At 54.1% G+C, this 13,970-nt stretch overlaps 1 protein-coding gene across 8 annotated transcripts in view; it reads right to left on the bottom strand.

Moving 5' to 3' along the window:
* Nucleotides 1–13,970, bottom strand: part of IKZF4 (IKAROS family zinc finger 4) — a 50,683-nt gene that overhangs the window by 14,274 nt on the left and 22,439 nt on the right. For 3 of the 8 annotated variants that reach the window (XM_044995490.1, XM_044995484.1, XM_044995483.1), the window contains exons 3-6: nucleotides 13,679–13,822; nucleotides 11,730–11,834; nucleotides 5,723–5,983; nucleotides 5,351–5,518 (exon numbers count right to left, since the gene is read on the bottom strand). In XM_044995490.1, coding sequence (XP_044851425.1) covers nucleotides 5,351–5,518; nucleotides 5,723–5,983; nucleotides 11,730–11,834; nucleotides 13,679–13,772 — 628 coding nt within the window. In that variant the 5' untranslated portion in view covers nucleotides 13,773–13,822. The remainder of the gene's footprint in view (nucleotides 1–5,350; nucleotides 5,519–5,722; nucleotides 5,984–11,729; nucleotides 11,835–13,678; nucleotides 13,823–13,970) is intronic. The other 5 variants (XM_044995487.1, XM_044995488.1, XM_044995486.1 and 2 more) reach the window with 3 other exon arrangements.

The raw sequence follows: 13,970 nt of genomic DNA, 5'->3' as shown, positions 1-13,970 counted from the left end.
CTTAATCTGCAGCCAGGGAGACATCAGGAAAACCCTTCCAACGCTAAGGGGTGTTAACCTCTGGAACGGGAGCTTTTCCAAGCAGGTTGGACAGACACCTGGCGGGGCTCGGCTCGGTTTACCTGGTCCTGCCACAGTGCAGAGGCTGAACTTGCTGACCACTCACGATCCCTGCCAGCCCTGCATTTCTTCCAATGCAGAACGGTACGAGTCACACGCAGGACACTGCAGGAAATGTCTGGGTCTGGATTTTAATAGAGGGAAGTTATGTGAAACTGTCGGGCTCTTGGGAAGATGCCAAATACAGCCTGGGCACCACAACATTTTGGCACCTGGTAATTCAATCCCAGACCGCAAGGAACAGCCTCTGTCCCAGCAAAGCCACAGTGAGTAAGTTTGCACAAGCCACTGGCAGCTTCAAGTAGGAACTGACCAAGGAAACTTCACAACATGGACGTGGCTTGGAGTCCAGGGACCAAATTCAGCTTTGGGGTAAAGACTGGGGCATCGTCACTGAAGCCCACGAGGATTACGCCATTGCTGTGGTTATCCAGGGAGAGGATGGACGGGTCTGGACCGGCCCCGCCCCAGACAAAATGGGGCAACTAAGTCCAAGATCTTCATCAATCCTGCCCGCACTGGCTGATGCTCTACACAATGAGAAAGCAAGTGTCATCTCCACACTTGGCTTCCTCCATGAGCTCCCCAGCTTCGGAGCTGGGTCAAACCTCAGGCCAGGCTACTGGAACTAACAAGTCAGCGTTAATTTCAGCTGAAAACACCTCCTTCCAAATCGCTTGGGAGGAGCTGATTGCAGCTACAAACCCCTTCCTCCCTCCCCAACTAAACAGCATTATTTTCATACAGCAACCAACACTCTGTTTAACCCAGCCCCGAGGGAGACGGGCTAATGTAGTCTGCAACCACAGACTGGCGGCTTTGTGTTAGAAATATGAATTATTTCCCAAATCTTTAGCTATTGAGATGCTAGTGACTTGATGAAAAGTTCCATTGCCTCTCATTAGTCTAGCTCGCTCAGCTCTTATGGAAATAGCTGCCTGAATGGCTTGGTTGGTTTGTTTTTAATCTGCATTTATTTTTGGCTTCAGAAAAATCTTTTGAAAACCAGGCTGGGGTCCTGAGTTGGGTTTCCTAGGCCAGGGTTTTGAAGTTCCAGGATGAAAAGCCCCACAGTTATTTTCCCTTCCAGGGGAATCTGCCTTTAGCTCCAAAGCTTCTCTCTCTCCCCTGACCTGGCCGGTATTGCAGAGTGCTCTGGGCAGACCGCTCCCAGTTCTGCACAAAGAGATGGCAGAACACGCATGACCCAGACCAGCTCCTGTTCGCAAAGGAGTCCAGGTTTCAGCTTTAATTTCTGACACCGCTGGTACAGGTCTCTGAGCACCAACCTGTTATTTCCCGGGCAGAGCTCCCGCACACACTCTCGCTAACGCACCTCGGCTCTGTCCAGCAGCAGCCGCTTGCTCTCCTGGGACCAGCCTTCACCCGAGGAGAGAATAAGTGTCACTCTGTCACAAATCCCCCCCATGTGACCATAAAGAGGCAGGATGATGTAATGGTTAGAGAACTGGATTTCTGGGTTCTACTCACTGGCTTTGTGACGTCACTTCATTTCTCTTCCTCAGTTTACCCAGCTGAAAAACAGGTGCAATACCACTTACCTACTTTACAGGATTGCTGGGCATAATTTGTGTCTTCGAGAGCCTCCCTCCTGCCACCCCCACTTTCATCTGTCACCTGACCGAACGCTCTTTTGGCCAGGGTCCAGGTCTGGTTCAATTGTCTGCAAAGCATCTAATGCCCAGCTGATGGCAAGCACACACAGCGTAATGATTGCAAGGAAGTAAGAGGGTTAGTTTGACTGTCAAGTCTCTACAAATCCTGAGGAGGGAAAATAAGTTTCTTCAGAAGAGGCTCTACGGTAAACTGGGGCAGGCTCTCATGTGAACACAGACTGCCACGAGGAGCAGCAAACGCTGCAACGGAAGGTGGGCTCCAGGGACAGGAGTCTCATCGCAGCTGTCCCGTGTGTGGGATGCGGCTTCTGATCGATTTCAGAACGATGCGGCACCTTTGAGCTGGATTTTAAAACTTCATTCTTTTGGACAGCTTATCTTCTGAGATTACAGCCTGGGCATGCCGATGGGGGACAGCATGAAACGCACAGGCCTCTCGCTAAGGGGGTCCCCAGTTCCCTTCCAGCAAGGCAGGGCAGCCCCCTTTCTGTGGCTGAAAAATCCACACCCCAATGAGACTTCTTCTTAGTAATTAGCTGTTATAAAGATGAATGATGTTTGCTATTCTAAACCAGACCAGTTCCTGTCCTATTTCCATGCCTGATACAAGAAGAACTAAGGCTCTAAGGTAGCCCTTCCTGTGCCACGAGGTGGAGGGACCTTACTGCAGCCCTACGACTGCACTAACTGGCCTCTGAAGAGCAGGAAGGTTGACGCATGGGATTTTCACCTCAGGAGACCTGGGTTCGAATCCCAAGAATGTCACAAGGGACTCTGCTATGGCCAATCTGACGTGGAAAGTGCATGGGTGGCAGGACAAAACCCTACAATCAATGGATTGCCTCAGGAGAGACGTGTAGCAGCCACCCTCCCCGACTCGAATGGCTGATCTGTCCAGCATATAAGTGGGTATGTTTGGCGGGTCTTTGCTTAGGAGGTGGCACAGCCTAGAACAAGGATGGACCCTTTGCCCTGCTTCTGCCTGCATGTTGCCAGGTTACAGCCAGGATAAACGGCTCCTTTTCGCAAGCACCATGTTCACCTTAAGGAGAAGAGACGAGAGCCTTGGTGCTCGCAGTGCAGAGCTCCGAGCCAACTGCTGGATCCCTTGCCAAGGGCCTAATTCACAGCCACATGCTACAAGATGCAGCTGATTAAGGCTGGTCATTTCACCGTTATGTAGGCCCAGCTCCCAAAACGGGGCTGAGTGACACAATGCACAAACCAACCTACGGAACTCACTGCCCCAAGGTACCACTAAGACCAAGAGCTTAGAGGACTAAACCAAAAACATTCATACAGATGAGACCTTCCAGGTACAACAGAGAGAATAAGACAAACGGGAACCCTCATGCTTCAGGGCATGTGTAAGCCACTAGCTATCAGGGGTCAGGCAGTAACTTCCCTCAAGGGCAAATTATTCTGCAATTGTCCACTAGGGGATTCCCTGAACCTTCCTCTGAAGCAAATGGCCTTGGCCACTGCTGGAGACAGGGTACTAGTTTAAACAAGGACCACAGGTCTGATCCTGTATAGCAAATCCTGTGCTCTACTCTCCCCAAAGAACTGCACTTACTGACCCGCTACGAATGCAGGGACAACAGAGATACCTGCTGGTGCTGGGACACACATACAGAGCAAGTGTCAAAGCACTTTGTTCTGCTAGTTTTAAATCCCATTTTGTAACTTTTCCCCTGTTTGGAAACAAACAGCGCCAGACAAGATGGACCTCAGCTTGTGCTGAGCTTGGCAGGTACCTTCCGGCCTGCTCCCTAACAGATCGAGCGGAGCCGTCATTACTAGCTGTCGCCATGAACCACCAGGAGAAGCTGGGGGTGGACGGGAAGGGAACAGCTGATGCTGATTGCTGTAGACTGAAGGCCTCAAGGCAAACAGGCCGCAGCTCAGCCAGCCCTGGGAATGTCAGCGGTCTCAGTGCAGAGAAGAGAACCGTCGCTGTTACCTGGCTTTTCTCAACCTCCAAATGAGCCTGGATAAACAGACAGGCTCTTTGCTCCCTCTGGAGTCAGCCTCATTAAGGGTTCTGCTCCCAGCCATTGACTTATTTTATTATTATTATTTTTTTTTTGGACAGGGACGGTCTTGGGGAAAGGATCTTGTTACTGGCTCCCTGTTATCCCTGCAGCCCTAAGCCACTAATCTCGCTTCATCCCATAGGGTGAAACCGACCAGGAACAGCATCAAGATGGTCAGAAAAGAATCGTTACAATAGAAACGTCTGCCACATTCAGTCCAGCGTTTCACCAGCAAGTCGACTTAGTTTTGCTAAGTTACGGTTCACGCAGAGACACCAGAGTTTGTTCCCTGCCCTGCAGAAACAGCCAGAGATGCAACAGGTCCAAACCCACTACCTTGCTGTAAAACCCACCAAACAACAGAGCAGTAAAATGCCGCCAATGGCGGGTTCATCGGAGAGCAGTCCCTGGCCAGGGTTCTTGCTCTGGGGCGGCGGGTGCCTCACATTTTTCAGATGCCCCTTTGGCATCTTCAGGCAAGTCACTGATGGAAACTGACAGGTTCCCAAAAGCCTTCAGTCCCAGGGAAAGGAAAGCGTGGGGGCTGCAACAGGAGGCCCCTTGTGCGGGGCTGTTAAGATAATCCGGGCTCTCCATCAAGACCACGGACGGGGAACGAGTTCTGTGGCAGCTCAGTAAAGGACCCTGGGCAAGGCCCTGATCAGAAAAGTCCCCGCAGAGGTTGGTTTTCGCCCCCCTTAGAAAAGAAAAGAAAAAAGAAAGAGGAAGCCACACACGAGACACCTGTTTCCCTCTGGCACTCGAAAGGTTAAACAGGAGAAAGTCCCAGATGGCTTCAGACACCTGTGTGAACTTTAAAACCCGGAGGGCGAGGGCGGAGCAGACACTCCTGCACACAAGCCAAGGGAGCTGGTATCTTTCACTCCCACCCCACGCCCTCGGCCAGCTGTTACGTCAGGGAACCAAAGGGAAAAGCCCCGTCTCAAATGCCACATTGAAAAGGACACTGTCAAAACAACAACAGAAACCCCCAGCTGCTTGTTTCCACTGGACAGGGCCAGCCCAGCGGTGCACCTGCAGCTGGCCGGAGCCAGAGGGAGGATGCGCGTGCGAACAACATGAAGGCAATCCCGGGGCTCTCCTGTGCAACGTGCCGGGGCGGCCACGCGTGCCGAGCACCATCCTGGGCCAGGGAGACACCATTTTGTTTTCAGTCCATTCGGGGAAGTTCCCAGACTCTCGGCAAGACACCAGCGGGGGGGTCCCACTGCACCAAACTCAGCGGACTGAGGCAGACACACAAAGTGACTCACTCAAAGCCATGGAGCCTGTTGGGAGGACAGGCCGACACGGGATGAAGGCTGGGCCAGCCTGGGACACGGGTTCAAGTCCCTGTGTGACCTTGGGTGAGGATTTTACTCTCTCTGGGTCTCAATTCCCCTCTGTGAGCTGAGGACAACAGCCCTTCCCTCCCTCCCAGCAGGGAGGTGGCGCAGAGAGAGACTCTGGCCACCGGGAGGTGCTCAGACACGCTGGTGATGGGGGAGCAGACAAGGCGAGCTGGAACCCAGGAGTCCGGCCCCCCGAGCTACCCACCTGAGTGCGTGCGGAGGTGGCCGGTGAGCGCGTCTCTCCGGCGGCAGGCGTAGTTGCAGAAGGGACATTTGAAGGGCTTCTCGCCAGAGTGCAGTTTGATGTGCCGCAGGAGGTTCCCCTTCTGGGTGAAGGAAGCTCCGCACTGGTTGCAGTGGAACGGCCTCTCTCCTGAAACGCAAGCAGCTCGTGAGCCCCCCGCCTCCGTGGGACGGGTTACAAAACCCTCCTGACCGTTTGCCCTGAAACGTCATGCTGGGTGAGGGGTGTGGGATTGGCAGCCCGGCAGGGAGGATGTCCCGCCCCCCCGAGCCCCTCTATGCGAGAGCACTGCTAAGTGCCCACGGCCCAGTCGTCTCTGCCCCGGCCGCTCACCCGTGTGGCTCCGTTTGTGCACCATCAGCACGTTGGGGCCGATACACACCATCCCGCAGATGTCACATTTCAGCTTGCCATTGGGGAGCCGGATGCCACCCGGAGAGTGAGGTTCCTGCCCCGTGCCGTCACAGTACCCCAGGGGCTCAGAGAGGGAGTCCTCCACAATCACGCTGTCCTCTTTCTCGAGGAGGCGGTCGTCCTGCGACAGCAGCCTGCTGGCTTCTTCATCACTATACATTTCCACCTTGATAGAGTTCGCTGCAGCGAGATGGAGGGACAATACATAAATACACAGTCAATGGAAAAAACCTCAACAGGCAGTTTAAAACAACTAATATCACTGACATTGGGTGTGTGTCACGGCAAAGAAAACAGGGAAGAAAGTTAAATGATTTGCTTGTCAGTAACACAACTGGTTACGGGTGCAGAAGGACATCACCCCTCCTGAGACTTCTGGATTGCTCCCATTTCCACTGGGAAACCGGGCAACCTCCCATCGCAGGACATCAAAGAAACTGACGCCTCGCTGGAGCCAAGAGTCACAAGACAACAATCGAGACAACAGTGACGTGGCCAAATGGAACAAGAAACTTTTCTGTTTTCGATAGTCAGGGTTGGCAAGTAGTGCCGAGAGACCATCGCATCCGGGAGGAAGCGGAAGACGACGGGTTCTCGAAAGCAGCCACCGGGCAAGACACCACATCTGAGCACTGACGGAGGAACAGCCGCATGGCAGAGCCAGCAAATCACATCACCCCAGAACACGTGCATGAGAACGAAGGGACGGCTTGTGTGCTTTAAACTGGCACGGCATGCGAGCCATCACATCGTTAAAGGCAGGAAAAGCGAGCAAGGTAGCGCACTGAGCGCCTGAAGCCAACAGCTCCCCTTTCCCACCAGTGACAGCCAAGCAGTCAGAGCAGACCTTGAAACGCACGTGTCCAGCACGGGACACGCGTTCCTCATGGAGAGCTTTGCGCCGACGTCGCACTCGCAAGGGAACTCAGCGATCCAAGTGGCAATTCCCTGAGAGTTGACAAGCGTGTGAGCAGCCACACGACAGTAACATGAACACGGACGCAGACATACCTGGTGGGGGTGCTAGGTAGCTACAATGGTAGATGCTATGCCGGAGTTCTCAAACTGGGGGTCGGGAGGTTATTACATGGGGGGTCGCGAGCTGTCAGGCTCCACCCCAAGCCCCGCTTTGCCTCCAGCATTTAGAATGGTGTTAAAGTGTTTTTAATGTATGGGGGGGTCGCACTGTGTGAAAGGGGTCCCCACTACAAAGGGCTGAGAACCCAATAGGGCCCTGGGTTACTAAAAAGGTCTTGGAACAATCCAGAGCCTCTGGAAAAAAGGGGGTTTGTGGTAAGCCGGGGAAAGACACATGCATGGTGTGGGCCCTTATGGAGGAGCGTTCCATAAAGAGTGGCCGGCCAGACTGGCCAGGGGCTAGCGAACCAAGCGGGAGAAGGGCTGGGGCCACGGAAAGGCAGAGCATTTCCGGAAGTGTACACCCCTGCCCCTCCCCTGGGGGGACGAGGAGGAGGGTACTGGCCACAGAGGTTTATGGGGACAGTTGGCCACGCAGATGCTGCCAAGGTAACCTGTACAGCACGGTTTGGAGGGTGGGGGGTTTATGGGGACAGTTGGCCATGCAGATGCTGCCAAGGTAACCTGTACAGCACGGTTTGGAGGGTGGGGGGTTTCTAAGTGACACCGCACAGTGTACCTGAGCTCCCAGCCCCCGCGGTGACAAGCCGCATCCATGCACGCGTCACACGGCCCCCTGGTTGCTACCTTCCTTCGCTTCTGCAGCATCGCAGGCTGAGCCCAGAAAGCAGAATGGAGACGCCAGCCGTGACCTACATTCCCAGCTATTCTAATGATCTGTGGAATGCCACAGATCAAACAGCCCTTGGAAGACAACTGGCCAGTGATAGCTGCCTGCTCATTCCGGTGAGACCAAGGTAGAGCCTCGTGTCTCCCTGTCCCCAGCCTGCTCCTACCCCAGCGTTTTCTGAGCCGTCTCGCTCCAGATCTTTGGTGCTTTCAGGCCACCCTGGGGAGGGTCGTTTTCAGAGTGGCTGGGGAGCCAGGAGAGCGCACCCCAGCCCATTAACGGGAGTCGCACCCTTAACAAGGCCCAGCGTCTCCCTCACGGGAAGCGTGTTTCGCCTGGAGAGCAAGGTCTGCGCACGACTCAGTTCAGAAGTTTCCTGCTGTTTTAAGCCATCCCGTCAGCCAAGAACTAGGGGGAATTCCCTGCGGGGATTCCTGCTGCTGCTCTTTAGACAGAAAGAGCTGCTTCTCTGTAATGGAGACCCCCCACCCCGGCCTCCAAGCTGTTCTCCTAGTGCTCCTGCGAGGGCTGGGCTGGGCTGCTGAGAGAGACCCCACGGGAGGGCAAACCACCACTGAGCCACAGAGAATTTTAATTGCCTCCTTTCAAATCTCAGAGTCCGATTTCTTCCATCTAATGCAAGAGATGTGGCTGGTCCTGACCTCTCAGCATGCCAGGAAATCGACGGGCGTGAACTTCAGCTTCCGAACAGAGGCGCTTGGAGGGGACCTGACGTTTGGATTTCCTCCCAGCGCCCACGTTGCCTTCTGGAGACGGGTGTGAGGGCTGGACGTGGGACTAATCGCCCTGAACTCCAGAGGGCTGATCCCAGGTTTGATGCGGACACCACCCGACGGAGCAATTCTTACCTCTCGCCTGGGGGCTTCGGTTAACGTGGCAACGTACTCCGACGAGCTCGGCATGGATTTAGGGCTGTGATTCAACAAGAGAGGACAGTGATTGAATATCAGCCGGTCAACGGGATTAGAGCCTTAATAATGAGCCAATTCTGGAGCAGGGCAGGCACGTTCCTGCAGGGGCATTGGCTGGGATGCTGCAGGTGCGGCAGGCGAGGTGGCTGTTAGGCTGGAGCGAGGCATCTTCCACTCAGGTGACCTCCTGGGCCCGCAGGCTCCACACTGACACTCTTCAGCCCCCCTGCTTTCCAAGTGAATCCCACCCACACTCTGAAAGTGACCGGTCCCTACTGCCTTCCCAGGGAGCATGGGCCAGCAACAGGTGCCCAGGTGCAAGCGAGGCAGCTGCTCGGCCTGTCGGAGGAGGATGGTGAATGCTACATTCCCTTTGCGCGTCTCTGGTGCCTTTCACCCGAGGATCTCCAAGCGCTCCAGGAGGCCCCGCTGGGGGAAATGGAGGAATGAAGAGTGGAAGGGACTCGTCTGAGGTTGCTTTAGGTCAGTGGCTGAGCTGGGCTCTGGCTTTCCAGTCTTGCTGTAGCTAATGGACAACACGGCCTCCCAGAAATCTCTTGGAGAGAGGAACAAAGCTTCTGCTCGGACTTGGGCACTAACAGATTCCCTGGCATGCCACCGGTCGAGCCTGCTGCTGGACGCTGGCTGGGATCAACTCTGAGGCTGAAACGCTTTCTTGAGGGAAAGCACCAAGTTCAAACCACACCACATTCCACTGGGTGCATCCTGGAGACCCAGCACGAACGGAGGCCTCTGCACAACCCCCAAGTGAAAAGCTCCTCTCCCTTGGCAGGAGCTGCCCGCATACGCGGCTCTTTGCTGCACTTGGATTGTTTCCATCCCCCTGGGCCTGTCATTTTCTTTCTGGGCAGAGGGAGGCCGACTATTGTTCTGCCAGTCTCCTTTCAGAACCAATGCAGAGTCCAGTCTCGCTGGAGCGCGACTCTCGGCTGGCAGAGCAGGTTATATAATATCCCCGCTCCTCTGGGGCACAATGCTGGCTGGATGAACCAGCTGTGAAGTCAAGTCAGATCAGGAGCAAACCATCACCAGCATCCCTCCGTTAAAGGGGAAGAGAGCTCTCTTTTTCTTTAGGTCTCTCCATGGGTTGGATTCCCTCTGCTTATGTCTCTGGGTTTTCCTGCACGAGACCTCAAATTTGATTCTTTGGGGGGCCTTCTAACCATTTTTACAGGACAAGAACCACATGCCAAATAACAGAGGAGAAAGGGGATCAGACCAGGGCTAATTCGCCCTGATGCAACCTTACTGCTTTGGGTCTAACTTGTCCTAGCACCCTTAGGGCAACCTCCAGATCCAATCATCTAGGGGCTGCTGGAAGCACCTGGTGAAAGTGGATGATCTATACGGCAGTTTCTCTTGTATGGAAAGGAACTTCCATGCTTACAGAGGAGAGGAGAGATCACAGCGAACCATTTTAGCTGGTCAGTTTCAATTTGGGGTCAATTTTGGGGAGCACTGAACTCAGGGCTTGCAAGCGGAGCAGGAATCAATTCTCAGTTCTCTTGCTTTGATACTATTTTTATTAAAGGGACAACGGTGCTCAGAGCTGTACGAGCTGTAGGGAGACTCAGCCACTGCCCAGGAAGCTTGTGATGTAAATAGCATGTTTACAATTCAAGCCTACATCAGGCTTGTTAAGTTCCACTTGTCCTAGGGCCATGCCATTTTTGACATGTAAGTGACATTAAATTTCTCAGCAATTGCCACAGTGAAGGGTGGGCGAGCAGACTAAGGATTTTGGGGGCAATTTTGAAATCAGACCTGCCTATTTTACTGAAGTGGACTCTGAAATGTATTTTAAAAAGAAGCTTAATTCACCTTTGGACCGTGGAGAAAGATTTCAGTCACAACGCAGAGACGGAGCTGAAATGCTTCACGTTACAAACTTTCAATTGGAAGTGCATCCAAACCCCACTGCTACTTCCCACCCCAGCCTGGCTCACCACTCCTCCTAGCCACACTCATGTCACGGAAAGTCCAAGAAAGCAGCAGCTTGACACAGATCAGCCTTTAATGGGCCACGCCAACGTGACTCCATGCAGTGACGTTAAAGTTCCGCAGAGGAGGTAGACGACATTTCCCGAGAGCGCTGAAGATAGATCTTGAGCAGAAGGAGAAAAAAAAAACCCAGCAGGAACTGGACGGACTTGATGACATCTGCAATCTCGGGTAATCAGAGGTTGCAAGTCATCAGTCATGGCTGGCGTTAAGATGGCACACGCCTTCGATTTTCAGTGCAATGCAGCAGGCTCGTTCCATCTCCTAGGCCCGAGGTTAAGAGTTAATGTTCGCCAACCCTACCAACATGTGCTTAAGAGCGGCTGCTCTTAGCCCTCTGTTTTGCCCATCCCTTCACCAACCTGGCACTGCATACCCCTGGACTTCCCGATATCTGACGCTTGCTCAGCAAGCCAGGCTAGGAGGGAGCCCTACGCAAAGCTCTGGATGCACCCGAGCTGTCACAGTGTCCCGAGGGCAGAGCTGCTCATGTCCAGAGTCATGTTCTCACGCCAAGATCTTGTTTCAGACACTGCTAGCTCTTACCTGCTTGTCTGGGGAGGGGAGCGTACGTTGGGCTCATGCTGAAGAGGTACGTTTCAACACGCCCAGCAGCTTTCAGAAACAAGAACAATCCCTCTCCTGCTAACACACACTCCCAGCTGCTACACTTCTCCAGACACACATTCTCCACTCTCCACTGGGTCCGAGTGCAGAGAGCCCAGCCACAGGAATAACTACACCTGCCCCAACTCCCAACGAGAGGGGTAATAGGGAGGTGGCCCTGGTCCATTTCCAATACATCAGACCTGGTGGTTGCAACAAGCACTTGGTTCCTATGTAGCCCTGGGGGTTTACCCCCCCCCCCCCCGAGCGAACTCCTCTCCTGTTAACAGAGGCCGGAGCACGCAGCTGTTTTGGTTCTGTGCCAAACGAACAAAGGAAGCTTATTTGGGGAGTATGGAATTTAGCATGGCAGGGTTACACGCGTGACTTTAATCTCAAGGCAGAGAGGTTGGTAGCTTAGGTAAGTAACCCCACTGCAGCTATGAACACAAGAACCGAAGTCAGAATTTATCCTCTTCAGTTTGAAGAGTCAAATTCTAAAGGAAACTCATTGCACCAAACTTCCGGGTCAGCCTAACAGAGCCCAGCCGTAATCCGGCGGAGCCAGCTGCACCTGGCGAGGAGGGTGGGTACTCACCACTCCGGGAGCGGCTCGGGGAGGAGTGCTGGCTGTTTGGGGTGCTCACCGTGGGTCCCACGATCGCCGAGCTGAACTCCTTCTCCAGAGAGGAATCCCCACTACCTTCGGGAATAAGAAGCAGGGAACACAGATGAGATGTGGCTGCTCCTGCCAGCTTTAAGATCGGTTTCGGTCAGTGAACACCTCGCCCTCATTACCAAAGCAGCAGAGCCCTGGAAAGAGGCTCTGGCTGGACTGCAGACACCTCTAGACTGGTGTCAGAAGACAAACACTACAGTGTGCTGCTCACAGCAAGACAAACCCTTCCTTACCACGGACCTAGGTCCATTCCAGGTGCCATGCAAACTGGGTGCTACTTTGCAGTGAAGTGGTTAGTGGACAGACAAGCCCAGCACACTTGAAAGGATCCACACAGCTACGTGCCAGGACGACTGCCAGGCCGCAGTGGAAAGGTGGATCCCAGGTGTATTGGGCCCCTGGCTACGCAAGCGTTTGGGACGGCTCCCAAGGGAGCCCCTTTGCCAGAACAACATGGCAGCAGTCGGACGGGCTGAAGCTCTCCCAAGACACAGGTCTGTTTTCTGTAGCCCGACGGGGACTGAGCGCCAGCATGTGACGCATGCTGGTTTGCAATCACCAACTGGGGGTGGGCATTTCCCACAAGGTGGCTGTCAAAAAATATCAGCCCTGGGAGGCCAGGGGTTAATTCAATCCAGCAGGGCAGATTCAGCTCTTCACCCTCCTGTGATTAATGATGCACTGCACAGCTTCTTGCTTGGACAAACCCTTACCAGCTAAGAGCCCCCTGCCGCAAACAGACACGCAAGAACCTTTGGGGCAGCGCGCGTGTGCGGGTGCACAGGTGAACATCCCCTCCCCACTGCTGTTGCGTGCCCTGCACCCCAGAGGTGGCTGCATCTCAGTGGCGCGGCAGGAACAGAGTTGGCGAGGAGCTTTGGGATGAAGGCTGTAGCATTGTGCACTTTTAATGCAGATGGTAAAACTGTTTCCAGTAGCTGATCTGGGTAAACCCGAGTCCTGACACACACAGCGTCGAGCTCGCCCCGCTGTTTGACGGGCCAGAGGGAATGCTGCATCAGGAGGCCAAGCCGGCAATGGGCGTCATTTACCATAAATGCCCTGAAGTGATGTGGTGGGCTGCAAATCACTGCTCGGCACGGAGCCACCAGGCTGAGTTGGGACTCCTCGGCCAGCGTTCTGCCCTCTCCAGCCCACCTGGAGCAATATTTTAAGAGAGTTTCTGTTCCCCTGGGCTGGGGTGGTTGAGATCGCCCGGATCCTCTCCCCCATGCTTTGACTGGCTCAATAAGATGTTGCTGGCAAGTTTGAGTCATGCTAAGCCAACATGCATCGCCAACAGAAGCCACACGCCCCGGGTAATGGATATTAGCTCTGAATTAGGAGAGGTTAACGAGACAATTTCAGACAACCAAACCCAACACTGAGAAACCCAGTGATGCTGCAGGGGTCAGTCAGGGCGACTGAACATCCCCTAAGAGCTGGACCCAGCTTTGTCTCAGTCCCTGCCGGCAGCAGCTGGGCGTTACGGTTGGACTAGATGCATGGAGTGTATATTTGACAGCCGGAAAGCCTCTCGGAAAAGGCACGGGGGGTTGGGGGGGGCAGGGGCACCCTGATCTCTGTTAAAGGCACTTAGCACCTCTGAGTATAAACCATGCTCTGTTCCCACATCCCTGCCAGCGTTTGCCTTTTTCTCATTCTTCCATGGTCAGAAGCCTGTGGTAGCATTTCAAATGGTCAAGTGTTTCCCTATTCCCCCCCCCCCCACCCGCAATCGCTTAATCTCCATCTAAAGATATTTCTCCTGCACAGCATGTTAAAGACCCCGCACCCCCTGTCTCCTCCCCACCTCCGACGACACAGAAATGACGGAGTTCTTCCCCCAGCCCTCCCGTTTCACTTACATGATTCTACCTTGCTGAAGATACCCTGGAGTGTTCTCACAGCCAACTCCTTGGAAACAGCACTGAAATACAGGCTGTGTGTGCATGTCTGCATGGCAGTGGTAGGGTGAACTCAGCCACTCACCTTCCAGGAAGAACAGATTCCTGGAAGTGAGAGAAACGGCCGTCATTTTACAGGCAAGCGGCACAGTTAGCAGGAATTCAGGGCTGCGGCATCCCCTTTTGCAGAGACGCACACTCGCTCCTCCGGCTGCTCGGCGGGTGGGCGCACGTGTCCGAAAATAGCACAGCC

This window comes from Mauremys mutica, chromosome 20, assembly GCF_020497125.1.
Source record: "Mauremys mutica isolate MM-2020 ecotype Southern chromosome 20, ASM2049712v1, whole genome shotgun sequence".
In the NCBI taxonomy this organism is placed as follows: domain Eukaryota; kingdom Metazoa; phylum Chordata; order Testudines; family Geoemydidae; genus Mauremys; species Mauremys mutica.
This window is presented reverse-complemented; position numbering and strand designations above follow the sequence as displayed.